The 26558-nt window shown below is 37.6% G+C and overlaps 4 protein-coding genes across 13 annotated transcripts; 2 read left to right on the plus strand and 2 right to left on the minus strand.

Moving 5' to 3' along the window:
• The first annotated feature begins 830 nt into the window (after window positions 1-830).
• On the plus strand, window positions 831-7339 carry LOC140982456 (probable pre-mRNA-splicing factor ATP-dependent RNA helicase DEAH4). 2 transcript variants are annotated; one of them, XM_073448961.1, is made up of 15 exons: window positions 831-1110; window positions 1213-1305; window positions 1386-1490; window positions 1688-1905; window positions 2095-2264; window positions 2334-2425; window positions 3330-3416; window positions 4186-4397; window positions 4499-4591; window positions 5070-5193; window positions 5888-6035; window positions 6236-6305; window positions 6411-6568; window positions 6733-6908; window positions 6999-7339. In XM_073448961.1, exons 1-15 carry the CDS (start codon window positions 902-904, stop codon window positions 7150-7152), a joined length of 2109 nt encoding a protein of 702 aa, XP_073305062.1. In that variant the 5' UTR covers window positions 831-901; the 3' UTR covers window positions 7153-7339. The 2 variants fall into 2 exon arrangements, with proteins under 2 accessions (XP_073305062.1, XP_073305061.1); XM_073448960.1 differs by having other exon boundaries at window positions 2095-2425.
• On the minus strand, window positions 7312-14016 carry LOC140982455 (cyclin-dependent kinase G-2-like). 5 transcript variants are annotated; one of them, XR_012176271.1, is made up of 9 exons: window positions 11769-14014; window positions 11198-11333; window positions 11033-11121; window positions 10725-10836; window positions 10530-10636; window positions 10217-10443; window positions 9814-9891; window positions 8272-9219; window positions 7312-8189 (listed from the first exon to the last, which is right to left on the minus strand). XR_012176271.1 is itself a non-coding variant. In XM_073448958.1 (6 exons), the coding sequence occupies exons 1-6, from the start codon at window positions 13454-13456 to the stop codon at window positions 10341-10343; spliced, it is 2235 nt and encodes a 744-aa protein (XP_073305059.1). In that variant the 5' UTR covers window positions 13457-14014; the 3' UTR covers window positions 9942-10340. The 5 variants fall into 5 exon arrangements, 1 of the variants encoding a protein (XP_073305059.1); XR_012176272.1 differs by adding an exon at window positions 9368-9521 and having other exon boundaries at window positions 7312-9219; XR_012176270.1 differs by having other exon boundaries at window positions 7312-9219.
• Window positions 14017-14759: 743 nt separating this feature from the next.
• On the plus strand, window positions 14760-24325 carry LOC140983640 (uncharacterized). Of its 5 annotated transcripts, none has more exons than XM_073450767.1 (11): window positions 14760-14837; window positions 15112-15380; window positions 15734-15816; window positions 15938-16073; window positions 21954-22444; window positions 22554-22601; window positions 22729-22903; window positions 23000-23112; window positions 23205-23301; window positions 23372-23591; window positions 23735-24325. In XM_073450767.1, the coding sequence occupies exons 2-11, from the start codon at window positions 15170-15172 to the stop codon at window positions 24300-24302; spliced, it is 2142 nt and encodes a 713-aa protein (XP_073306868.1). In that variant the 5' UTR covers window positions 14760-14837; window positions 15112-15169; the 3' UTR covers window positions 24303-24325. The 5 variants fall into 5 exon arrangements, with proteins under 5 accessions (XP_073306868.1, XP_073306869.1, XP_073306867.1 ...); XM_073450768.1 differs by having other exon boundaries at window positions 15162-15380; XM_073450766.1 differs by lacking the exon at window positions 14760-14837 and having other exon boundaries at window positions 15045-15380.
• Window positions 24326-24389: 64 nt separating this feature from the next.
• LOC140983642 (uncharacterized) lies at window positions 24390-26331 on the minus strand. The gene is made up of 5 exons (XM_073450771.1): window positions 25887-26331; window positions 25339-25495; window positions 25138-25188; window positions 24947-25039; window positions 24390-24735 (listed from the first exon to the last, which is right to left on the minus strand). Exons 1-5 carry the CDS (start codon window positions 26057-26059, stop codon window positions 24673-24675), a joined length of 537 nt encoding a protein of 178 aa, XP_073306872.1. The 5' UTR covers window positions 26060-26331; the 3' UTR covers window positions 24390-24672.
• Between the last annotated feature and the right edge of the window lie 227 nt (window positions 26332-26558).

The following is a 26558-nucleotide window of genomic DNA, read 5'->3' on the forward strand; positions in this document are numbered from 1 at the left end:
TCATCAAATCATGCCGAGATTATTGCACTACATGAAGCAAGCCGTGAATGTGTGTGGTTAAAATCAATGACTCAACATATCCAAATCTCATGCGGATTATCATTCGACGAGAAGCCTGTGATACTATATGAAGATAATGCTGCATGTGTTGCTCAAATGAAAGAAGGATACATAAAAAGCGACAGAACTAAACATATTCCTCCTAAGTTCTTCGCATTCACCAAGGAGCTTGAGAAGAATAAATGTATTGATGTTCGTCACATTCAATCAAGTGAAAACTCATCAGATCTCTTCACAAAGGCACTTCCTACGACAATATTCAGAAAGCACATATATAATATTGGGATGCGCAATCTACGAAATCTGTGAAGAATTGTTCGTGTCAACATGAGGGGGAGTTTACGTGACTGCACTCTTTTTCCCTTACTATGGTTTTTATCCCAATGGGTTTTTCCTAGTAAGGTTTTTAACGAGGCAATATAAAAACACGTAATGAAGACAATCATTATGATCATCATCACAAAGGGGAGTGTTGAAAAATTATTTAAAAATGTGAAAAATATTTGTGTTGAAAATGGGAATGTTGAATGTTGAAAATTAGGTAAAATTAGGTGTTGAATATTGAAAATTAGTGTGTGATGATGTAGGTAATGATGTATTTTATTTTTGGATTATTTGTAAAAATTTTCTATAAATAGATCTCTCATTTGTGAAGAAAATCATAATTGAGTTGAGAGAAAAATATTATAAAGTGTGTAGTATGATAATTTTAAGAGTTTGAGATTTTTTACTTCTTACCGTAAATTTTTACAAATTTCACAACAATTCATACCGTTTTTCCAATTCTTGAATATCCCTCACCTTCGGTCAGCTCAAACAAACCCTGGCAGAGTGGAACTGGATGGAATCAAAGGCGCGTCTGCCGATCCTTCTGTTCGAAGAGAAAATTGCGGAGACAGTGGATAACAACCCTGTAGCCGTGATAATCGGGGAGACGGGTTCGGGTAAAAGCACTCAGCTTTCCCAAATTCTTCATCGGAAAGGGTATACGCGATCAGGTTGCATCGCCGTCACTCAGCCTCGTCGTGTTGCTGCTGTTTCGGTGTCTCGGTAACTTGGTTTTGACTTGATTGTTTAATGCATAACTTATTATGTTCCTAATTCTCACCCCCCCCCCCGCCCTCTCTCCCTCTCTCTCTCGTTAATGGACAGGCGTGTTTCTCAAGAACTTGGTGTGACGCTTGGGAAAGAAGTAGGTTATGCCATTCGTTTTGAAGATAGGACTTCGGAGAAGACAGTTATCAAGTAATGTTGTTGTATTGAAGTCTTCAAAATGGAATCTTTTATATTTTGCTATAAGTTAGTAACTTGAAAGTTGCTCACAGATACCTTACAGACGGAGTTCTACTTCGGGAAAGCCTTTCGGATCCAGAACTGAAGCAATATTCAGTTATCATATTAGATGAAGCTCATGAGAGGAGCTTGAACACGTACATATCGGAGCTCTATAATTTTATGTTGATTTTCTTATTTCTGATTTGTTTCTGGAAATTCATCTTCTTTCTTATCTTAACCATTTTGTACCTTTTCTTGTCATGGTTCTGGTTTCGTCCTGATTTTTGTGTGGGTGCTTTTTCTGTTTTGGTTCGTAAAGTGCTTGTATACATGATGAAATATCTCCTGTCAGGGATATATTGCTGGGACTGATGAAACGGTTGATTGAATTACGCCCCTTAAATTTAAAGGTTTTGATCACTTCAGCTACTCTTGATGGTGAAAAAGTATCCAGATTTTTCTCTAATTGCCCAATTCTTAATGTCCCCGGGAAGTTATTCCCTGTGGAGATAGAACATAGCTCCAAGATGCCCAAGAGTTATATTGAAGATTCTTTAAGTACTGCCATCGGTATGAGTGACTTTTGGGTTAACTGCAATCAAAATTTAAAACGTTTAATGCCTGGCTTCTTTTGCTTCACTCCTCACACTTTTCTACTTTTTAATATTTAATATTCAATAGCACCAATTCACTGCCTGTTTTACTTTTTTTGTATTCCCGATCTTTATCAGATGACTCTTTCTAGTGTTCTTATTTCAGGGATACATGTTCGAGAACCTGCAGGCGATGTCCTAATTTTCATGACGGGACAGGATGATATAGAGAAGATGGTTGCGAAATTGGAAGAGAGAATCCAAACTCTTGAGGAAGGGACTTGTATGGATGCTATGGTTCTTCCACTTCATGGATCTCTGCCTCCTGAATTGCAGGTTTGTCTTGCTTCTAACTTTGTTGCTATGTTCTTCACTGTCATCCTTTACACTTGCTTTTTGTTCCAGGTTCGTGTTTTCACTCCTCCACCTCTCAACTGTCGTCGTTTTATCGTTGCTACAAACATTGCTGAAACTTCTTTAACTGTAGATGGTGTGGTGTAAGACACTCTATGCTCTTTGATTTATTCTAGGTGGAACCATGCATAAGTTTGTGTTATTTCTACCCAAAAGAGCTTCATGATGAGATGAGAATTTGTTGACTGTAGATGGTGTGGTGTAAGGCACTCTATTCTCTTTGATTTATTCTAGATGGAACCATGAATAAGTTTTATGTATTATTTCTACCCAAAAGAGCTTCATGATGAGGAAATCTAAAGACTTATCTTTTACCACATGCAATTCATGTGCTTCATTACTTTGGCAGCATTTTCAAGTGTTTTATTCATCAAACCCTTTTGTTAATGTGAGATGTGTGTGTCAAATTATTATTGCCATATGACCTATTTTCTTTTCATTGGTATGATGACAATATGGCATCCTAAGCGAGGAGATTTGTTTTAGATTTTATGTTATCTCGTTTAACAGAATTATAACCACCAGTTCATACCTTTGTTTGATTAAATATGTAAGTGGTCAGATTAAGCTTGTAAGCGTGTGAAAAAGGTGTTCAAACATAACTTTGAGAAATACATGTAGAGCATTTTACTGTATGTTGTTACGGAATGTGGTATATGATGAGATCAATGCATGGACATCTGCAGTTCTAGTTTTAATTATATCGCAAGTTAAACACGAACGGCCGTACAAACACTTGTCTAAGTTTGATATCAATCCTTGATTCAACTCTCGTTCTTTAAGTAGTTAGCTCGTATCTCGTATCGTAATATAATGAAGATGTTGTAGGCAACTTGGTGGTCATTAGCAAAATTAGTTGTATGTGAAATGATGAAACGAGAGGATGAAAGAAGTTATAGAAGATTCAAAATGAAAATGCAAGTTTATTTCCTGCTCTCATACAAAGGAGTTTGGCATTTGATTAAAAAAATTGGAATGGGATTACAGGTATGTAATTGATGCCGGTTTTGTGAAGCAGCGGCAGTACAACCCATTGACTGGCATGTATTCACTTGATGCTGTCCAAATTAGCAAGTATGCTTTTCTCCTTTGGTTTCTGAACCCAAAATTTTCTGTTGGTATTTTTCTACGTTTAAATTGATTTTATTTTTCTTATGTGTGTGACACTTAAAGGTCAATGTCTAAGATTTATGGATTGCGAATTTAAGTTCTTGTAGCACCACTATCATTTGTATTTTGCTTTGTGAATTCTCGAAGTTATCATACGCTGTCATTTTGTTTCATTGGCACAATTGAAAATGATACTCTTAGGTTAAGCTTACACCAAACTCTTTTTGGAAGTTGATGGTGCACGGCATGATATTTCTAAGTATATCCATTTTTTTTTGTTGGCGGTGAGAAATTTCCTTGGTTCTGAAGGAGGGGAAGAACATTTTAATATCTTGCGTTATTGGAAAACAATGTGAAGGCGGACAAGAAGAATTTGGTGTGTTCATCCTCCATGGCCCATTTTTTTTAAAAATAGTTCCTTACTTTCAAAGGAATTTAATTAGGTTTTTGAAGTAACTTAACACCACCGAAACAAGATGTTAACATGCTGATAAAACGGTTTAAGAATGCTCACCATTGTTTCATTATCCCCCCGTCATTTGATGGATCCTAAAGAATCTATCATCTAGCTTAATCAGGACAATCCTATATTTAGGATGCCGATTGTTGTTCCTAGCTTCCCCCTTCCTCTTCCCCTTCAAAGCGTCAATTTTTAATCTTCTATGGCAGAATACATCTTTAGTTTGTGGTTCTTATCTAACTATTCTATGCTCAAAACATGTCTCGACTTTAGAGTGCAGGCTACTCAGCGTGCGGGCAGAGCTGGGAGAACGCATCCTGGAAAGTGCTATCGGTTGTACACTTCTGCTGTTTACAATGATTTTTTGGATGTTACAATCCCCGAAATACAGAGATCTTCCCTTGCTGGAAGTGTCCTCTATTTAAAATCATTGGACCTCCCTGACATTGATATACTCAAGTTTGATTTCCTTGACCCACCTTCCGGTACGTAGATATCTTACTATTCATTAATGCGTCGTAAGATTTAATTTCTGTATTTGATCTGAATTCTGAATGTCAAATCCTTACATAGCTTTTTGCTGCAGCTGAGTCTTTAGAAGATGCCTTAAGGCAACTATATCTTATTGATGCCATTAATGAAGACGGGTCAATCACAAGTCTTGGACGGACCATGGCTGGTAATAGTTTCCGTTTTCAGTTATCCTGTCTTAGCTTTCATTTGTATTTGTTTACATTACAGATCTCCAAACTTGAATGGAAGAGCAAAAATACTGCTGTGAAGGCTAGATATGCAATAAAGCTTTCTACTGATTTTCACGTTATACACCAGCAAAATCTCTATGATGATTTTCATATACACATGGCACAACTGCCTTTGAGAGATAAAATTTACAACAGTCTCCCACTGAGGAAAGAGGCGAAGAGCCCCAACTGCAGAAGAGCTCTTAATTGGTTAACAAATATCTTTTGGCACTGCCCTTGTCTAGAAAAACTGTAGAAAGATATGATCAAAGCTCTTTGTCAGAAAAATAATCACGTGGCTATTACTCTTCATTTCAGGATGTTTCCATGTTGAACCTTTTTGTTGTTCTAAGATTAATGTTTTATTTCACGATTTTTGGCTACTTATGAGCTCAAATCTTTCGTAAAATGCAGAACTCCCGTTGGAACCTTCTCTTTCAAGAACCTTGTTAGAGGCAAATGAGTACGGCTGCCTGGCTCAGGCTTTGACAGTTGCTGCTATGCTATCTGTTGAAACCTCTTTGTTTTTGGGTCAGAGGTAGAATCATATTTTGTTCTCTATGCATTTTTTTCTGTGGTCATGTATGTTAGATACTTCTGTGTTCCAAGTGTTGCGAAAGTTCTCTCATGCAACAGGATTACTTAGCATTGCTAACAAGCAAATAAAATAGGTGCAATTTGAAGGATGCATTGTTGTTTGATCACCGAAAGAAATGCTGTGTCAAATATGTAGCTTAAAATTTGTAATTATTATGACAAATCGAAACTAAAATGTTTGGAAGAGTTGTGTAAATGGAATGGGTGCAATTTGAAGGACGCAATGTTGTTTGATCACCAAAAGAAATGCGGTGTCAAACACGTAGCTTAAAATTTGTAATTATTATGACAAATCAAAACTAAAATGTTTGGAAGAGTTGCGTCTGTTTTAGTTGCAATGCCTGTTTATGCATTTGGTAATTCAAACTTTTTTTGAACTTAATTATTGGTTCCAAGAACAATGTTATTTATGTATTGTCCAATGTATACAAAAAGGACATTGAAATGTCATTGATCTAATTGCACGTGGCTTAACTTTGGACGATACGTAACATTAGAGATGAAAAAGTCTTCATGTCATTGGCTTGGTGGTTGTAACAATGTTGTTGAGCGGTAAGACCGCAAAAGTGAAATCCCTTAGCTCTATGTCCAGTCAAATTCTTCATCTAGATGTTAAGTATCCTTTTTGTTGGCAGGAAGGGTGTTGAGAAAAAGAGAAAGCAAACTCTTTCTCGCCTTCCTGATGGTTCTGGTTGGGGCGACCACATCCAACTGCTTCAAATTTATGAGCTCTGGGATCAAACTGACTATGACATCAATTGGTGTAAAGACAACAACTTGCAGGTATTTTCTATTCTCTCTCAAAGCACTTTCGAAATGCTTGCGTGTAAGATGGAGAATTACTTATATCAAATGGTTAGGATCTTTACAAAATATAAGAGAGAGAGGAGGAGATTACCTGCTTACTTTTGGAATGCTCTTCCTTTTCAAGTGTTGGCTGTATCTGTAAAAATATCTTTCATTATCAAACTTGCTGATTCTAGGTGCGGGGAATGATGTTTGTCAAGGATGTGAGGGCACAATTATCTGACATAATGCACAAGATAGCAAAAGGTAAGGGGAAATGGCCTTTAATGTATTTTGCTTCACTTTTTGTAGGACAGTCCTCAGAGAAAGATAACTTTCGAATAACTGAAATAGTTTTGTTCTTCATAACAGGTAACCTTGATGTCAGATCGAGCAACAGAAGGAAAGAGGGCCAAGATTACCGAGCTTTAAGAAAAGCTCTATGTTCGGGATTTGCAAATCAGCTGGCTGAGCGCATGATGCGGCATAATGGCTATCGGACGCTTGGTTTTAAGTCACAATTAGCTCAGGTAGATGATTTGGTGATCCAATAATTATGCTTTCTCTTGGTTTTGCAAATTTTAAAGAACCGAAGCTTCTGCTATCATTAAAGTGACTGACCTTGTAAATTAAAATGTTTAGTTTTCGAATAATTTATTCTTGAACTCAACTCATATCATGTATGTTTATGTAGGCACATCCAGCATCAGTTCTGAAATTAGATGAAGACGGAAAACTCCCGAATTATATTGTGTACCATGAGCTCATTGCTACATCAAGGCCATTTATGCGGAATGTTTGTGCAGTTGAGTCCCACTGGGTCGGCCCAATCTTGGCGAAACTTGATAAATTAGATATCATCAAGCTAAGGTACGATCTTATCATTTTACAAATATGAAACTTTATCTCAGGACCTCGAGTCATACTCCATGAAGCCTGAGTCTTGATTGATCTTTGCAGTGGTGGAATTAAAAAAGTGTCTCCTGAAAAACCTCTAGTGGAGAACTCAAACCAACCCAAAGATGGTGCTGATGTTGCTCAACTTTCTGATGACCGTGATGCTAAAATATCAGCAGCCCGTGAACGGTTTCTCGCTCGACAAGCCCATAGGTAACTATGAAATAACAAGTCAGGGAATTTGAAAAGCCCTTTATGCTGCCAATTTTGGAGTTAAATAGAGAGTCGGTCGTTATGTACGTTGTACACTTACTTTTTTTCTTTTTTATCAATGTCCATTGTGCACTGGACACTGCCATTTTTATAACCACCTGCATTTAAATGTACTAATGGGATCGGATACATGTGATCTGTCACGTCGTGATTTTGGCTGTTCGTGTCGCCAGTTAGATTATTATTAATTAAATTAGCTATGGAGAGATTTTTATTTGACGTGGCACGACTTGAACTTCTATCAGGAAACATCTATTTAACGTTTATTTAAGATTTGATCGGTTTATATATCATTATTTAAACATACAAATAACATGGTTACAGATAAAAAATAGTTTCAATTACAAAAAAGTTGGTCGAACACGCGTGTTCCCCTTGCCATCTACCATGTCATCGCTTATGGTTTACTGGAGGCGTTTTTGCGTTTTTCATGCACCGTCGGATATTTGGTCTTTATCCCCAGTCACGAAGTTATCCAGTAAATAAAGTTTTCAAGAACAGTATCTTATGTTTTCACGTCTTTCTTTTCAAAAAATTTCGAAGGTCTCAACATAAAAGATCATGGAGAATCTTCTTCTTTTTAAAGATATTTTGGAGAGAGATTAGGGAAATGTGAGGTGATTTACCTTGATACTTTCAGAAGAGGAATTTCAGAAGTTAAAAAGCTTTTTGACTGAAGAAAGATGCATTCAAAGTGGAGAAGAGACACAAAATGAACTGTATACTGGAAAAGTCCATGTGCCTGACAAACAACACAACCTTAATATTTACATTTTGACAGGTAATTTCTCGCCTCCACGCCAATACGACACTGCGTTTGAGGTTTCCCACGCTATTATCATTTAATTCAAGCTTTCATTGTCGGCCATCACACATTTGTTATATAGCCTACAAAATTCAGACGCAACCTCAGTGCACTAAGAACGAGCAAGGAGACCTCATTTCTCACCTTTATTTCATATCATTAAGTCCTAAAATTCCCTTCACAAACAAAGATATGATGAGAAAACATACCCCAGTTAGCAAGCTTGTATTCAACTTATTCAATGAAGGCAAACCTTACCCCCGTAGCAATGTCGACATTACATTTCGCTAATGAGTTTTAAGCTGTCAGGCCGACGAGACAGATGATTGCTCGACCACCGTTTCTAGCAAAAATGCTTCTGATATTTCATGAATTTGTAGACTTGGTTGAGAGTGAGTGAAGATCGGAAGATGAAGGCTTTGAAAAGAGCTTCTGATATGTATAAATTAAAATAATGCACAATTGATTGGAAGAATGGAGCTTGAATAGTTGATATGATCGATAGTTTTGATCTTCATGGAGATGGTGTGCTTAGCTTTCAAGGATTTCATGTAATGATGCTCATGAACCAACAACCAGATGTCTATTATGTCCCCTATCCGAACATGAATAAGTTGCATACATCTTCGAAACACATTCAAAACCTTTGACGCACAACCTACGTACATACACTTATTACATACAACCAGATATCAATTATGGCCACAATTTAATTTTATTTTTTCAAGGTAAGTGGCCATAGTTACATGTATTAAACAAGAATCGAACACAAATAGTGCAACAGATCTGAAATAGCCAAAACCACATTTGACAAAGGCATAAAAAATATCCATTTTTCAACTGAGAATGAATTGTTATGATCCACTTGATCCCATGGTTTTAGTTTTTCAAGTTGTCCTATGTACCATATGTGGTGGATTTTATTGAATGAGATTCAACCAGAGAGGAAGTTTGAACTTTGCAATATATTTCACATTTTCCTGCAATCTCCAAACCGACTCATAGAAATAGGAATCAGAAGTGCTAATCGCTAAGAAATCCATATGCAAAAGAAATACCTGCTTGTTGAAATAAAACTCTGCCTGCAAAACTCCGAGATAAGAGTACCTGTGCATCACTTGGTGCAGCAAATAGTTCCACTAATGTAAAAGTTATATCCGGTCTCTTTTTTAGAGTGCTCACATTTCGGGTAAAGAATTTCAATGGCTGCAAAATAGTTGAAAAGTAGATGCTAATCCATGAAGTAATCTGGTCATGATTCACATACTAATGGGAAGCCATATGGAGGTATGCTAGTGGGACACCATATGCATAAACATTAAATAACAAATGATAAGGAAAGCAAGGGCGCTACCAGAGACAAGTACCGATAGGAATTTCAATTGCTGCAACTGGCATACATTTTTTTATTTCAGATAGTGCTTTCAAAATAAAATGATTTGCGGTCCAGACGCTTCAATCCACTAATTGAAGTTTCAAGGGAGTCAATTAGCTGTTTGATAGATTTTCTATTAAAAAATGAAAAGGTAAATTAAGATCATAACAAAGCAAAAGTCAAACCTAGAAATGACGAAGAAGGGAAATGTAGAAGTCTACAGGGTAAAAGATACGCACACATTGCAACTTATTAGAGCCACAATGTTGCTTAGGGGCAAACAATAAAAAGCACCACAAAAGCACAAGGAAATTGTGACATATGAATCAACGACCAAGTCATGATGCAAATAGGCAAAATCATTTGGCATGGGCAGACAACTTTCGATCCTCAGTTTTCTCCAATAAATCAGAACCAATACTTACATTTAGAATGCAATGCTACCCGTCAAATCCTTCAGCGATGAAAGCGTAAGAATTTCCCCTCCACCTAACTCACCACCTCTTCCAAACATAATATAAGAATTAAATAACGACGAAATAAAAAAGTACAATAAAAAAACAATTACTTTAGCATTCAAACTGGATTTCAAGAAAATTGTCTGCTGTGACAAGTAAAAAATATGTTACATTAACCAGAAACTGTGTTACATGCACTAGAAAGAATAACCAGAAACAGTTTCGTAACAGGAAGTGCCTTGTGGCATTCTTGGGTGAGGCATATTAAAAAACCATTCCTGAGAGCAACAGATCCAAGAAAATAACTGCACCGATTTTGATTCGGAGCAGAGGCCATAGATATACTTATCCACCTAAATCATTGAAGTACCTGCTAAATACAGCGCAGATATTCATCACATAAACAATGCAGCATCTTCAATCCCATCCACAGCTCTCTCTCAATCATCCATCCCACATCCCCCAGAAACCATACAGGAGAAAGATTTTGGAACCTATTGACTAAATAAACCACCAGTGCCAAATTCTCCTTGTTGCAGCTCCTTCCTCCGTTGCTCTTCTAATGGATCAGGACTCTTCATAACTCTTCGCATACGCCTAAAAATAAATTAATTACAATGTATTATGAATTGAAAATTGTAAAAATTTATGGTACATGTAGCTAATCTTGATGCGAAAAAGACCTGTCTTGTGCATGCTGAGCAGGAAAAGTAGGCATAAATTCCTTAGACTTGGGAAGCGGAACCTCACGGAACCACGGATGATTGAGGGCCTCTTCAGCAGTAATTCGCTGACAGTTTACACAAGTAAAATTACTTACTCGAAGTTAGGAGATAGCTTCATCTAAAAATTTGAAACATTGGCAGATAATGGAATACCTTGTCAGGGTCATAGGTTAAAAGCTTGTTCAACAGGTCAAATCCAGCATCAGAAAGTACAGGTGACCCAGTGAAAGATGTTGCCGGAAATTTTCTGCGTAAGAGATTGTACCTGAAATGAATATGTCACCGGTCAGAAACAACAAGATGATAAGCCAAGTATCTGACACTGTCACCAATGGAGGCCAGAAAGCCAGACCAGAATCACCCAAAGCTGGAAGCCTGGGAAAACAGTGGCAAAAGGAAGAGAACATAAATTTTCAGACTAGATTTGGAATGAAATACAAATATATAAATTTGACACTTACTTATGCTTCACAAAGTTCACCTTGACTCCAGGAAGTTTAGAAAACCCGGGCCAGATTGTCTCGTTCGGGGTGCCAAGGATTTTGAATATCTGCCACATTACCCCAACCTTATCAGACTAGATCAAACATTTAAATTGGAAAAAAAAAGCCTCAATGAAGATTTACCTTGTCAAGCTGCTCAACTTCTGTCTTCCCATTGAACAATGGTTCTTTGGACAATAGCTCGGACATAATACACCCAAGAGACCACATATCAATTGCAGTAGAATACTGTTTAGCTCCCAAAAGTAGTTCTGGTGCCCTGAAAATAATTGATGATTTAGATTTCCTTCAATGAATAAACCAAGAGAATGTGAGAACGCAAAATTATCATGAAGAGCTGGAAAGAATATTGACATAACAAAGTTCATGACAGGACCACAAAGAAAATGATAGGTTCATGGTCATTGTTATGTCAGCCTTAACTTTAGAAAAGTACAAGTACCAAGAAAATAATAGGTTAATGGAAATTATTATGTCAACCTTAACTTCGGAAAAGCACTATAAACAGGTACAAATACAATGACTGAAGGATATTAAAAACGGGGCAAGATAAAGATCAGATATTGATAGGATCTAAAGAAAATCATCGAGAGCTGTCAAAAGCACCCTAAACAAACTGAAACTCTGAGTTAAGCTAAAGAAGATGCCTACATATGGTAAAGTACAAGATTTATGTGTATAAGTTGAAACTTACCTGTACCACAGAGTAACCACCAAACTAGTATATGGTTTCAAAGGACTCCCGTATTGACGAGCCAGACCGAAGTCACATATCTTCAACTCACCACGATTATTTAATAATAAGTTTGATGTTTTCAAATCCCTGTGAAGCACCCAATTATCATGAAGATACTTGACACCGCCTAAAAGCTGAAGCATGAGACATTTAACTTCGCTTTGACTAAAAGGCTGTTTGATGGTCTCCATCAATCCCTTGAGATCATGTTCCATGTACTCCATGACCATAAATATGCTATCAAGATTGCTACCAACAACTACTTCTTTTACATTGACAATGAAGGGGTGATGAAAAGAAAGAAGAATGTTTATTTCCCGGAGAGAGGTCAAGGGAAAGCCTTCTCTCTCTTTCTCCATCTTGACCTTCTTCAAAGCAACAACTTCTCCGGTCTTCTTATCTCTGGCTCTAAAAACAACCCCATAAGTTCCTTCATCTATCTTGTTCAGTCTCTCAAAATCATCAACATTTCTGCATCCCTGAAGCATATTAAAACTCCTCTGAGGGGGGTGTGCTGGCTCTGGCGTACCACGAGAATCATGATCGCCCTCAGATTCCATGTCAGATTGGCTAACACTGGTAGCATCATAATTACGACCATCATCCACCTCCATAAAGTCATTTTTCTCATCATTGTCATGGTTACTATCTCTGCTAGAAGACCTAACCAGTTCCTCAGACCCAAAGGACCTCCTCCTAGTTCCTTCAGAACCTTCTCTTTTCACCTCTCCAAGCTCTGGACTTAGTGATATCCGAATTCTCCTTTCAGATGACTCGAAAAAAGAATTCCTATTCAACTGCCGAACATCTCCATGATCAGAAATCTCACCTTCGTCAACAGGGGAATCAATATCATTTGCCCAACGAGAGGACTTTATAGTTCGTGTAGCAGGCACATCATCATCGCCATCTACTGCCTCAGTTCCCTGGTTATTGAACAAGATTTCTTCAGGTTGCCGTTGATATATTCCAGCAGAGAAATCTGACAAACCAGGTAGTAATTCCATTGGGGATGCTTCGGGGACATTACTCTCCTCCTCATCTTCGGTTTCAGTCCGTAAATTCACATCAAACATATGGTCAATAGCTGGAGATTGGTGCTCAGACTTTGATAAAGAAGGTGGCGGCGGCGGCGGCAAGTTAGCCGTCTCTGAAATATTCCTAGTTTTGGTTTCCGTATCATCTCTGTCCCAAACAATTGGCGAAAATTTCCTTTTTTTATCCTGCAAAGGAGGCAACTGATTGCCATTTACCAATTTCTTGATTTCGGTCTCTTTATTAGCTTGAATCTCTGAATCGATTGCCTCATCGGACCCATCACTTAACAGCTCCCCAGGTTCCCGATCTATGGTCTGAACCGCATATCCAGATCTCCTAGGACCACCACCACTTCCCGAGTCACTCCTACTGGATGTAGAGTGATATTCACCATTCGTCCCCTCCCTTTCTCTAATGTCCTTCCGTCTGATCCTACCCCTGTTTTCAAGAATATCTCGACTCCGGACCTTACCCTTCTCAAACTCTCGACCCACGTTACCCTCATAGCCAGCTTCTGAAAATCCATTCTCTTTCCTTGATAACCCAAAATCACCCTCACGGTTTCTGAATTCATTGTCTCTGTAACCCCCATGTCTTCCAGCAGCCATAAATCTACAGGCGAGTGTCTGTCTATATAAAGAAAATGAAACCCTAACTCACGTACCCAACTCCCCTAAATTGGTTGCTCAGGTGAAAGCCCAAGCTCCAACCCTAAGCACTCGGACTCAAACAATTCCCAGGCAGCTAGATACCCTACAATTTTTGCAGATGAACACCACCAGTCTCACGAAACAGCCAATCAATATTTTTTATTATTTTTGGGTATTGAAAATTCAAACACAGATCTAATAAAGCACCTTATCCAAAAACACAACGAACGACGTGTAATAGCTGAATACCAACCCAATTTTCAAATTTCCCACAAGCGATAAACAAAAATCAGGCGAACGAGATAAGAAACCCTAGAAAAGACGCAGCGTATAACCACTTCACTTCCGCCCACTTCCGTAAATGAGAATCAGAGGAGTCGAAGCGCTTACCGATTAGGCTAATCGCGAATACAACGCACGAAGGCGAGTGCTGAGGAGAAACAGCGAGGCGGCGACAGACGCTGTAGAGATAGAAAATAACAGCGAAAGAGAGCCTTCTAAAATGGAAGGAACGACTCTTTTAAATTAAAAATCCTAAAAAATCTTCACTTTTTATATGTAATAAACGTAGTGATAATTATAAATCTAGACAAAAATTCAGGTGAAACAAATATTTTATTTGGGTCATCTATAAAAAAAAATATTATTTTTTATGCTAAAAGTATTATTTTTTATTGTAAATATGAGTAGGATTTACCCGTCTCACAGATAAAGATTCGTGAGACCGTCTCACAAGAGACCTACTCATAAATCTATTCTATCTTATTAAAGTCAAATATATGATAGAAATGATGTCAAATTTTTTTTCCCCAAATTTATCTTTATATAATACTAATATTACATTTTTGTCTTTTGTTTTGTTTTTTTAAATTTCAACACACACTTTTATTTTTATTTTTTTTATTTCGACAATTCAAATATCAATTTAATCCCAACATAATTTATCAAATTTCACTTTAATTCATCGATAATGATAAAAAAAACTTATACACGCACATCACATGTACAGAATAACTAGTTATAAAATATGATTGCTTTCATTTCAAATCATTACTCAAGTCCCAACATTAAAAAGCAAAGCAACTACAATCAAATCTAATAGTTTCACGACTTTGAATTATTCAAATAAAAAAACTAAAATTTAAGATTAAGTTTGTTGATCAATTTTAAATCGATTGATTTGAAATATATTTTATTGGTTGTAAAAATAAGACCATGAATTTCAAATGTACATCTTATTTATATACTTTGTATATAGTTAAAGCTGGGGATTTGGAGAATTTGAGAGACTGTTACATGCTTACATCTGTATAATCTCCGTTTTTGAAGAGACGAGCTGGTATTTTTTTCTTCGTTTTTTTTTGTTCTTCAACTGTTCATGAATTCGTTTCTTCAAATTACTTCTGCGTTTCTGCCCTTATGTTCATTGATTGTTTTACTGAATAAAAATAAAGACTTTCATAGTTTGATTTGATGTTCATGTCGGTAGTCGCTGTAACGGTGGTTTTGACGCTGTTTTTTTTGTCCCGGGGGTGGGGGGTGGCGGGGGTGGATTTGCCATTATTTTCTTTCGTATCACTTTATTGTTTTTGCTCTTTTGTTCGTCATCCCAGTTAGAAAAAATTCAAGAAGAAATTCAAATGTTTTAATTGATTCTATGTAGTCTCTCCAATGGGGATTTTGAGGATCATCGGGAAGTTTCAGGGACTCCATCATATCGAAGCAAGAAGCGATGCCATTGTTTGCGTTTCTTACCTTCAAAAGAGAGTTTTGTCAGACTGTTCTAGCAGAATCTATGCTGAAGATCCAATCTTCTTGCCAGTCTTAATCGTGGGTGCCGGCCCTGTGGGCCTTGTTCTCTCAATTCTTCTTACGAAATTAGGTATTCCTCTGTCGATTACACGAATTTCTTTGGTTTTATTTTCAATTTTGTTCTGAGGATTACAAAATTTGAATCTCAGTTGCCATTTTCAATCAAATTAATGAGATTTTTAAAAAGTCTATCTGGCATGTAGATAATGCCCAACAGGTTGAGAGTTATTCTAACATATTTCTTCATTTTTTACCCGTTCTACGATGTCCATGGCTCGAAATTGTGGGTTCTCTGGGTCAAATTTTTTTTTTCTGTTTCTCAGAAACGGAAAGATCATGTTTAGCTTTGGTCTACCATGCATCAAATTTTGTTTTAAAGATGGAAATAACTGTGACATTTCTTTGCCTAATGGTGTTCTTTAGGGGTAAAATGTGCGGTTCTGGAGAAAAGAAAGGTTTTCTCGAGACATCCTCAAGCTCATTTCATCAACAACAGATCCATGGAGGTTTTCTCGTATTTCTTTTGTTTGTTTGACCTTGATGATGCAATTGTGGAATTTCTTGAAAGATGTCGAGGATTCCAAATGTAATGCAAAGCTTTTATTTTGAGTAGATTGTTTATGCCAGGTGTTCCGGAAATTAAATGGTCTGGCTGATGTAATTTTAAGGTCTCAACCTCCGGTGGATTCCTGGAGAAAGTTCATATACTGCACTTCTTTAACTGGTCGAATATTGGGTTCTGTTGATCATTTGCAACCGCAAGGTACAAGTTGAGTTTTTTCTACAAGCCTTTATATGAAAAAACTGGAGTTTTCTAGATGAACGATTGTAAGAACATTTTGTATGTGTGCAACATGTGGTTGGTTAGACATTATTTTCAATTTAAAATTTTACAGAGATTGTGAAATTACGGAAGCAAAATTATATGTTTCTTAAAGAACAAAATTATATGTTTTGCAAGGTTGTAAATGGCGGGAGGCGGTGGCGGGGCGGACGGTGACCGCCTACCGCCTCGGCCGTCTAGGCGGTTGAATTTTTTAAAGTAATTTTTTATAGATAATCATGCAATATAATCACAAAAAGTCATCATTTTTTATGTAAAATGTGCAATTAAATAATGTTTAAGCACAAAGAAGTTTCATACAATATAATATCATCTAGATAATGTGCAATTAATAAAGATTTATAAAGATTTATCATCATATTAATGCTATTATGCTAACAAAGTAATATAATTACTTTTACCAAAAAACTAAGTTTAAATTTCAAAGTTTCAATCAATTATCCATCATTAGAACAAGTAGTTGACTAAACATTACTAATCTTCCAAATTATCTAAAGAAAGTGAGGTTTGCTAGGGTTTTGATATTTAAAATTAGTTGACTTCGACTAGGTTTTTAAAATTGTTGACTAAGTTTTTAAAATTGTTGACTAAGTTTTTAAAATTGTTGACTATAACTTAAAAATCTTGACTGCGCACCTCGTCCGCTTGCTCGTCGCCTAGCCCGCCTGCTCGTCGCCTCGACCCGCCTCCCCAACGCCGTATAGCCTGGGTCGCCTAAAACACCCGCCTCTCGACCGCACCGCCTAGGCGTCCGCCATTTAGAACACTGATGTTTTGAATGTCAAATAAATGGGATATCACAAAAACCCATGACTCTAGGACATAAGAACTTCCGTAAAATGATTAAAATATATTATCCATTGCCATGCTGTTTACACTGTGGATAGTTGCATTTATAGTAAATACAACAAATAAATAGATTATTGTTTTTTACACCGTGGATAGTTGTATTTATAGTAAATACGACGAATAAATAGATGACACATGGCATCGTTGTTGTAATAACAATGGCAGACACTCGTTCGCGTATATTCGTTTGTTAGGTTGTGAGTGTGCATTCATCATTATCTTCTTGATGAGCCAAACATTGATCATTTAATCATGGGCTTCGTTGTTGTTGGGCCTTGAATCTTTGTTCCCTTAACTTCCTCCCTCATTCTCAACAGTGGATAGGAAAAACTCTGAGATTGGAATGTAACCTGAGAAAAAAAACTGTGGTCAATGGTTTAATGAAAATGTCTAGTGTTTGATCAACAGCTGGGACTTTGGCGAACAAAGAGAAACTCGGATAACATTTTTTCTCGTACAAAATGCAGATCAAGATGCTTTGTGCTAGCATGGAGAATTTGATTCACACTTAATGCAATGGTGCTGAGATTATCACACCATATTATGGGAGTTGTTACTGGCAGAATGTGAAGTTCATATAATAGGGATTTAATCCAAAAGATTTCCGATGTACCATTAGCAAGACTTCGTTACTCCGCCTCGGTACTAGAACGAGAAAACCACGGCCTGCTTTTTAAAGCTCCAAGAAATAGGGTATTCCCAAGGAACCAGCAAAAACCAAAAGTTGATCGTCGATCATCAATATCACTTCCCCAGTCAACATCACAGTAGCCAACAAGATTGAGATTAGAGGAAGGAGCGAGATGTATACCGAAGTCAAAAGTGCCCGACTGCCCGTGAGATATAAGCTTTGTCGCCTTCCAATGTGTATGAATAGGTCTTTGCATGAATTGACATACTTTAGTCACACTGAAGGAAATATCAGGTCTTGTAATCGCGAGATATTGAAGAGCTCCGACCGTGCTTCAATACAAGGTAACATCCTCAAAGATATAACCATCATGTGCAAATAACTTGATACTGGTAATCATAGGAGTAGGCAAGATTTGGCCTTATCCATTTTTGTTCTAGCAAAAAGATTCCGTGCGTTGATGTTTAAACACTTCGACGCCTAAGAAGACTGACAGATCACCAAGATCTGTTAGAGAAAACCGATTATGTATCTGGATGATCAAGTCCTGAACATGGGATTTATTCTTTTCTGTGATTAAGACGTCATCCACATATATAAGAACATAGATAATAGAACTCGAATCAAATTTGACAAAAAGAGATGTGTCTGCCTTAGACTCGGAGAATCCTATTGATTTAAGAGCATGTTTGAGTTTGTCGAACCACGCACGAGAGGCGTCTTTTAATCCATAAATGACTTTGTTCAATCTGCAAACAAGCTAGGATTTGTCTGACTCAATCTCAAAACCTTGAGGTTGACACATGTAAACTACCTCATTAAGACGACCATGTAAAAAAACATTATTAACGTCAACTTGACGAATATTCCAGCCATTGGAAATTGCAATGGTGAGCACAAGCCGTATAATGGTTGGCTTGACAACTGGATTAAAAGTCTCAGTATAATCTAAACACAGAGTTTGAGAGTACCATTTCGCCACAAGACGTGCTTTGTACCGAGTAATCGAGCTATCGGGATTAGTCTTGAGTTTAAAAACCCACTTGCTACCTATGATAGGGGTGTTGTCAGGAACTTCAACAAGGGACCAAGTCTGATTTCATTGAAGTTCTTGATACTAGTTATCCATGGCTTGACACCACTCCGAAGAAGCTTTTGCCTCATGAAAAGTCACGGACTCTCGAGGTACGAAACATCTTGTTACTAAAATTTTAGACTTGAAAATTCCAAACTTGGATCAAGTTATCATCAGGTGGTCGTTCTTGGGAGAAGAAACAGAGTTTGAGAATTCCAAATGAGGGGACGGAGAGTTGGCAATAGTGGGAGAAGAACTAAGAGGACATGAAGAGAATAAGGATGATAGGACAGACAGATAAGAGTGTGAGTTTTGAGGTATGCTAGAAGAGGTGAGTTGTGGTAAGTAAAGTAACAAAGTGTTCGAAGACGGGTGACCTTCAGGAAGAGATTGAAACATATCGTTGTAAAGAAACACCAGCTAACCGAATTTAACATCCTTAGAGACATAAATACGACAATCCTTGTTGTAACAAATGTAGCATTTATGTGTATCACTATATCCTAAGAAAAGACACAGTTAGAGTGGATTTGAAGCTTATGGTTGTTGTATGATCCGAGACATGGAAATCATAGACACCCAATAACTGGAGTGAAGAAAAATCTGGAGTTTTGTGGTAAAGAAGCGAGAGAGGGACATGTCCGTGAGTACCGGATGTCGGAAGTCTATTGATAAGATGGACAACAATTAAGAAAGCGTCTTCCCAAAATCTTAAGGGCATAGAAGCATGGGCAAGTAAAGAAGACCGATCTCAACAATATGGTGGTGTTTTCTTTCAACGACACTGTTTTGTTGAGAGATATAAGGACAAGAAAACCTATGAATTATGCCCTGAGTAGAAAGAAAACGAGAGAGAGATCAAAATTCCCCTCCGGAATCAGTTTGAAAGATCTTAACATGTTTCTGAAATTGAATTTCAACATATTTCTTAAATTGAAGGAACACTGAATACATTTCAGATTTGAGCTTTGGGAAATAAATCCAAGTAAACTACTACCATAAGCGTCAACAAAACTCACATAATATTTAAATCCATTTCTTGATACGGTATGAGCTGGACCCCGAACATCCTCATATACTAGTTCAAAAAGTTCCGAGTATTGAGTTAAAGAAGAAGCAAAAGGCAATTTGTGACTATTTCCAAGTTCACTGGCCATGCAAAAAATCATGGATGCATTTATGAAAATGGAGACATTACAAGAAGATAAATTGTACTTAACAATTGATAAACTTGGATGATCTAGTCCAAGGTCCCACTGATCTAGGAGACGAGGACACACGTTGATTGATGACTGGTGTTGATCTTTGTTAGTAGAGGAAAAAGAAGAGGAGATGCATTTTGCTGAAAAGGTTGACGGAGGGAGAAGCTTTCCAAGACTAAACTTGTACAAGCCATCGTGCAAACTCCCTTTGAGAAAAAATTTCTGAGTTGCTAGGTCCTTCAATAAACTGGGGGTGAAATTCAAAGAAAACATGGATATCTCGTGCAAACTTGCCAACACTTGACATGTTTTTGTTTATTTTGAGGAACACGGAGAAGATTAGTTAACACAAAGTTGCGTGAAGAATAAGGGATAATAAATTTGGAATACCAAGACGAGAGATAGCCAAACCTGCTCCCTTTATCATTTGAACCTTACCTAATACCACCCTCTGAATATTCAGAACCAAACGAGAGATTTCCAATTTTTTGAGTGACATGGTGTAACGCCTCTGAATTTGGGAACGACCACTCTTCCAGAGAAGAATAAGAAGTAGTGATGCTGAATGCAGTGGTGTCGAAGACAAATGTTGGATGTTGTGGAGAGGGACTATGTTGTAGATATTGTGGCGTCCTGCCACTACCCACACCCCTTGGCATTGAGACATAATCTTTCTCGAAACGATAGTAGCATATCTGTTCTATGTGACTAGTAACACCACAGATTTGATAGACAAGACGACCGTTGTTGGGTTGCCAATCTCGTCCCCCTCGCATATTTCTGCAACGGCCTCATCCTCATTGATATGTCCCTCTGGATGGTTGAAAGTTCTCGGGATTCTTCGGAGATGTTTAAGTTGAAGCATGAACAACAGGAGTAAGACTGCTGCCATTGAGATTATAGGTCTCAATGCTGCCTTCATACGATAGGAGTAATGCACTGACATCACGCGAGGTGATGTGAACCACCACCGAGTCATACTCGATGCCTACACCTCCAAGGACATATAAAATCTGGCCTCTTCATTAATCGGGTGACCACAACAGCAAGTGTATCTATATAGTTTTTCATATTGCTAAGGTAGTCTTTAATGGTCATGCTACCTTTCTTGAGCGTTTGTAATTGGAATTCGTAGTGCATTACTCGTGCTTTTGATCTTGAAGCGAACAGACAAGTGACTCTTCCCCGAAGTTGGGTTGAAGTTTCACACCCCACCATTTGGCCCTGTACTCCTTCTGCCATAGAAGCTAGAAGAAACGAGAAAAATAGCTGATCTTGCCGACACCAAGAGATATAATGGAGATTGATTATTTCTACCCCGTCGTCGGTGGAAACAAAATGAGAAGGGATTGGTGGATTGTCAAAGATGAAAATTTCAAGCCCCGAGCCTCGGATGCTAGCCAGAACTTGTAATTTCCACAACAGGTAGTTATCATCATTTAATTTCACCGAGGTAATCTGATTTGTTGGGTTAATGATAAGAAGATTGGGATTAGGAACACCATTGATAGCTGTTGAGTATTCGGAATTGGCCTCCACCATTTCTGACTCTCGATATCAAGATAAAAAAAGAACGTAAAATGATTAAAATATATTCACTGCAATGTTGTTTACACTAGATAGTTGCATTTATAGTAAATACAACGAATAAATAGATGACATATGGCATTGTTGTTGTAACAAATATGGCAGACACTCATTCGCATATATTCGTTTGTTAGGCTGTGAGTGCGCATTCATGATTATTTTCTTGATGGGCCAGACATTGATCATTTAATCACGGCCTTCGTTGTTGTTGGGTCTTGAATCTTTGTTGACTTAACTCTGTAGGACACATGATGTAAATTTGATCCCTCACTCAGTTTTCCTTGTTTATTTTCTTTCCTCCATCTCGAATTTTCTGTAACTTCTGAACTTTGTTGGTTCTTGCTATCTCTTTGCTTCATAGAATTCCTTTTGGTAAATCGAACATAGCCAAAAACGCCATAAGATATGTCTATCAGTAGCTTTTTGAGTTTGTCTAAACGTTGTTCTATATGCAGATTTTGACAGGACTGTCAGTCCAGTTTCTGTTGCTCACTTTTCCCAGTATAAACTCACAAAGTTACTAATTGAGCAGCTTAAGGACATTGGTTTTCATATTCTAAGTGAAGGGTCAATGATGTCTGATGAATGCAAGATTGCAGAGCATGCGATATTGTTGGGGCATGAGTGCACAGCTATCAATGCCACCAACCACTGTGTCAACGTGACAGCGTCTGTGATCAGGGAAGGAAAACCTGTAGAGAAAAATCTCCAATGTAATTTCCTTGTTGGCACGGATGGTGCTGGAAGTACGGTGAGAAAACTCATGGGATTAGGCATGAATGGTGAGAAGGATTTGCAGAATCTTGTCAGCATACATTTTAGGAGCCATGACCTTGGGCAATTTTTGATAAACGAAAGACCAGGCATGTTGTTTTTTGTTTTCAATACTGAAGCCATAGGTGTTATCGTCGCTCATGATTTGCTGCAAGGGGAATTTGTGCTGCAGGTGGCGTAAGTTCCAACATGAGTTGGGAGCTGTATATTGATGCTTTTAATTCTAAGATGCTGTTTTTTCTGCTTGACACTTAGAGTTTCCGGCATTATCGATGTTGCAGGTACCTTTTTACCCACCTCAGCAAAAATTTGAAGATTTCAACTCCAAGGTACTTTATTTATTAACTGTCGTTGTTAAGTTCCTTGGGTTGACACTTTAAGTACGCTTGTTAATTATTTTTTTAGTCACTCATTGTTATTCACTTATTCTTATTTAAAAAATTTACTTGTTTTCAGATGTGTGAAAGATTAATATATAAGTTGGCCGGCCGAGAGCTTGCAGATGTAAGGGTGTTGGATGTAAAGCCATGGGTGATGCATGCTGAAGTTGCTGAGAAATTCTTAGCTTGCAACAACCATGTGATACTTGCAGGTGATGCAGCTCATCGCTTCCCACCTGCTGGTGGTTTTGGTGAGTATTCTTTTTGCATTTTAGGGGTGTCATTATGTTAAATTGTAACTTTATGTTAATTTCGAAGAACTAAAAATCGTTAACGAAAGTTTTCAGGTATGAATACTGGCATACAGGATGCTCATAATCTTGCATGGAAGTTGGCTTATGTACTCAAGGGAATCACACCACCATCATTTCTTTCCACTTATGAAACTGAACGTAGGCAGGTATGACTCGTATGGTTTGGATTACACTGGCGTCTCACTTCAAGATTTGATTTTTTATGGCTACTATATCATGGGAATTCCTAAAATGTCAGATTGCTACCTATAATACAACATTAAGTGTCGAAAACTTTAAAGCAGCAATGGCTGTTCCTGCTGCTCTTGGTCTTGATCCTAGTATTGCTAATTCAGGTATATCAGTGTAGTTGAAGTTTTTCGCTTGTATTGTTGCATAACTCAATTATTTTTCGTTTATTTGCAGTGCATCGAACTTTAAATGACACCTTAAGTTCCATCTTGCCTTCTGATCTACAAAGAACAGTTTTGGATGGAATATTTAGTTTAGGCCGTTTGCAGCTTTCAGATTCTCTTCTGAATGACTTTAATCCTCTTGGATCATCACGGCTTTCTAAACTGAGACAGATATTCGAAGAAGGAAAAAGCCTTCAACTTCAGTTCCCATCTGAGGACCTTGGTTTCAGGTCAACTTATATCATGTTTCATAGGCCTTTAAGAATTCTGAATTTTCCTCCAATGAAATTCTCTCCTATAATATTCATTTTCCCATACCTTTTATCTGGTATTTTCTTGATGAATCAGTCTTACTTGAAATTATTAATTTTAGGTATGTTAAAGGTGCACTGATACCCGACAATGATAGTTTAACAAGGGCACCAGAACCACCAACAGGACGTAGGAGGGACTATGTTCCGTCTACTGATCCTGGATCGAGACTGCCTCATATGAAGATTAAACTACTTTCTGAACTACTATCTAAGGATGTTTTCTCTACCCTTGACCTTGTATCTGTCTACAATCTTGAGTTTCTTCTTATTATAGCGCCAATCAAGGAGTCCTACAATCTTGCAAAAGCTGCATTTAAGGTAACTGAGGAGCTCAAAATTCCACTTAAAGTGTGCATTATGTGGCAAGAAAAAGACAAGGGAGAAAATGACAGTAGTGAAGCAGCACTTTTACCTTGGACAAATTTTATTGACGTGATCGAAGTTAAGAGTTCCCAAACATTAGAATCGTGGTGGGATTTCTGTCAAATGACTGAAAGTGGAGCCATTTTAGTGAGGCCAGATGAACACGTTGCTTGGAGGGCAAAGTCGAGAACCAAGAATGATTCTTTTTTGGAGCTCAAAACAATTTTTTGTTCTGTTATCGGATTAGATTCCAGCAGCATTTAATGCCATTTATATTCCAAGATTTATAGGAGTAAGCACAACATAGTAACATGCTCAAATTAGTCTATCTAATGATGCAAATTCTACCTATTCACTCGTACAAATTTCTTTCTGTTTTTAACTGCAATGTTACAGGACAACATGAAACAGCCACTAACGTCGATATTTACATTTCACAAAGCAGGTAAAATCAACAAATTTAACCATTTAACTGATCTTCTTCATGTATGACAGTGGAGGGTGGTGACAAAATGACATCTCTTGACTGAGTGGTTGCCGACTTCAAAATTTGGATTTGAAAATCGGTATCCTGATCTATGGAGTATTCCATCGATGAAATGGGCGACCGGTAAGATTTCGATGCCTAGCCAGTTTATCCAAAGATCAAATGGATTATAGTTGCTGTGACAAGTCCCAACAGCGCACCAGCAACAACCTGATGTACAAAAGAATCAAAGTACTCAACACAGATTATAAAGACATTATATTTCCGAAAACAATAATGGAGGCTTATCCAGAAATTTTCTTGGAAAAAAATGGCAATGTATTTACTTTTTGTCACCTCGTTCCCTAGTTGAGGCCGCCGCCACCAATACTAGTTATAGATGGAAATTTAATCCTGTAAGCATAAAAGCATAAAACTGAACCTGAAAAGGAGTATGGCCAAGAAGTTCGCGGAGAGGTCTGCTCACAGCAAGAGGATGCTCAGCTGGAAGTTCACATACTATCTGATTCAGAACCTGAAATTTCCATTCATACCATAAAAACAGTATATCTGTCACTTATCCAATTGCCACACTATATTCAGTCCTATCGATTTCTAGAAATACAAACAGACCTCAGCTTGCCGTCCAGCATGTAATCTGACACCGGTCGCATCATACATTACCTGTCAAGTTGACAACGGAGTTAGATATCAGTAGATCCCACGGGGGCGCACGAGCACAAGTCCTCCCTCGTTTGAAATCTTGGTTTCATCATGGTTTCTTCCAAGACAGGGGGTTTTAAAAATAAGGGAAAAAATGGAATGAGATCATACCACACAAGCCAAGATTAATGCAATTGCAAATGGTGATCCTAGAAAGCCATCTTGTAAACCAACAGCCACTGCAAGAGCAGTCACTGTCGCTGAATGGGATGATGGCATACCGCCAGATCCAACGAGTTGCTTTATGTCCCAACGGTTTTCCTTATACCTGAAGGATTATCATGTTTAACGGTTTCAAGAATCTCATCAATATATTGCATAATAAACCTGTATTTATTTGATTTTTGCAGCATCGAATATCAACGGGATGCTGTCATTTTTCTTAAATGTTCTCGTGCACGAGTGTGAAGATATCAAGGAGTAATTAATCATCAAATTCTGAATTTGTTCGACTTCTTTTCTTCATACAAGAAACCAGATCAAAACAATTACAGATCATGATTCCAAGATTTCTTGAATCAAACGAAAACCATGATAATCAGAGAGCCTACAGAAGGATCAGAGTTACAGATAAATACAATCCCTAGGTTTCTTTTGAATCACACAGTACACCGACGCTCAAGAGACAAAACATGCTGTCTAACGAATGAAAGCTTTACCATAGTAACACGAACTTGGATCCCTGGGCAATGACAAATGCGAGAAAGGCAGAAATTAACACGTAGTTCGTGAAAATGGACGACGGATCATTCGCGGATGGCGCTGCTGTCACCGAAGATGTCCCCGTTGAATCTTGCATCAACCCAACGGTCGATCCCCCCATTTCATCCATCACCAATTTTTCCCTTACCTTTTCTTCTCGCAATCCGCGAAATCAACTAGTTTATACCGTAATTTTTTTCCGCGCTTCGATTATAATCTCTTTCTTTTCACTCTCCGATTATCGTCTCATGCACGTATTTGTTAGAACGAGAAGCACACAGTTAGCGTACGTGATTCAAACTAACAAATTGTCAGCTAAATGATTTCGTTTTCAAGTGAATATGCCATTTATATTTGAGCACGGTGCCTGGAATATACTCTTTCTCCCTATCGGATCTGGACGTTTTTCCAATTTAATAATCGGTCGACTCTTGGATTATCTACTACATTTATACGAGACTGGTGCATTATTATTTCGACATAAAAAAATAATATATTTTATTCAAATTATTATTTATTAATTACACAAGATTTGTATGACGTCAATATAAATTCCTTTCAACTAAATTAAAATATATTACACATATTTCTTACTGATAAAAAACGATATTTTTTTTGAATGAAAATAA

The sequence above is a fragment of the Primulina huaijiensis genome, chromosome 8 (assembly GCF_012295235.1).
Source record: "Primulina huaijiensis isolate GDHJ02 chromosome 8, ASM1229523v2, whole genome shotgun sequence".
NCBI lineage: Eukaryota > Viridiplantae > Streptophyta > Magnoliopsida > Lamiales > Gesneriaceae > Primulina > Primulina huaijiensis.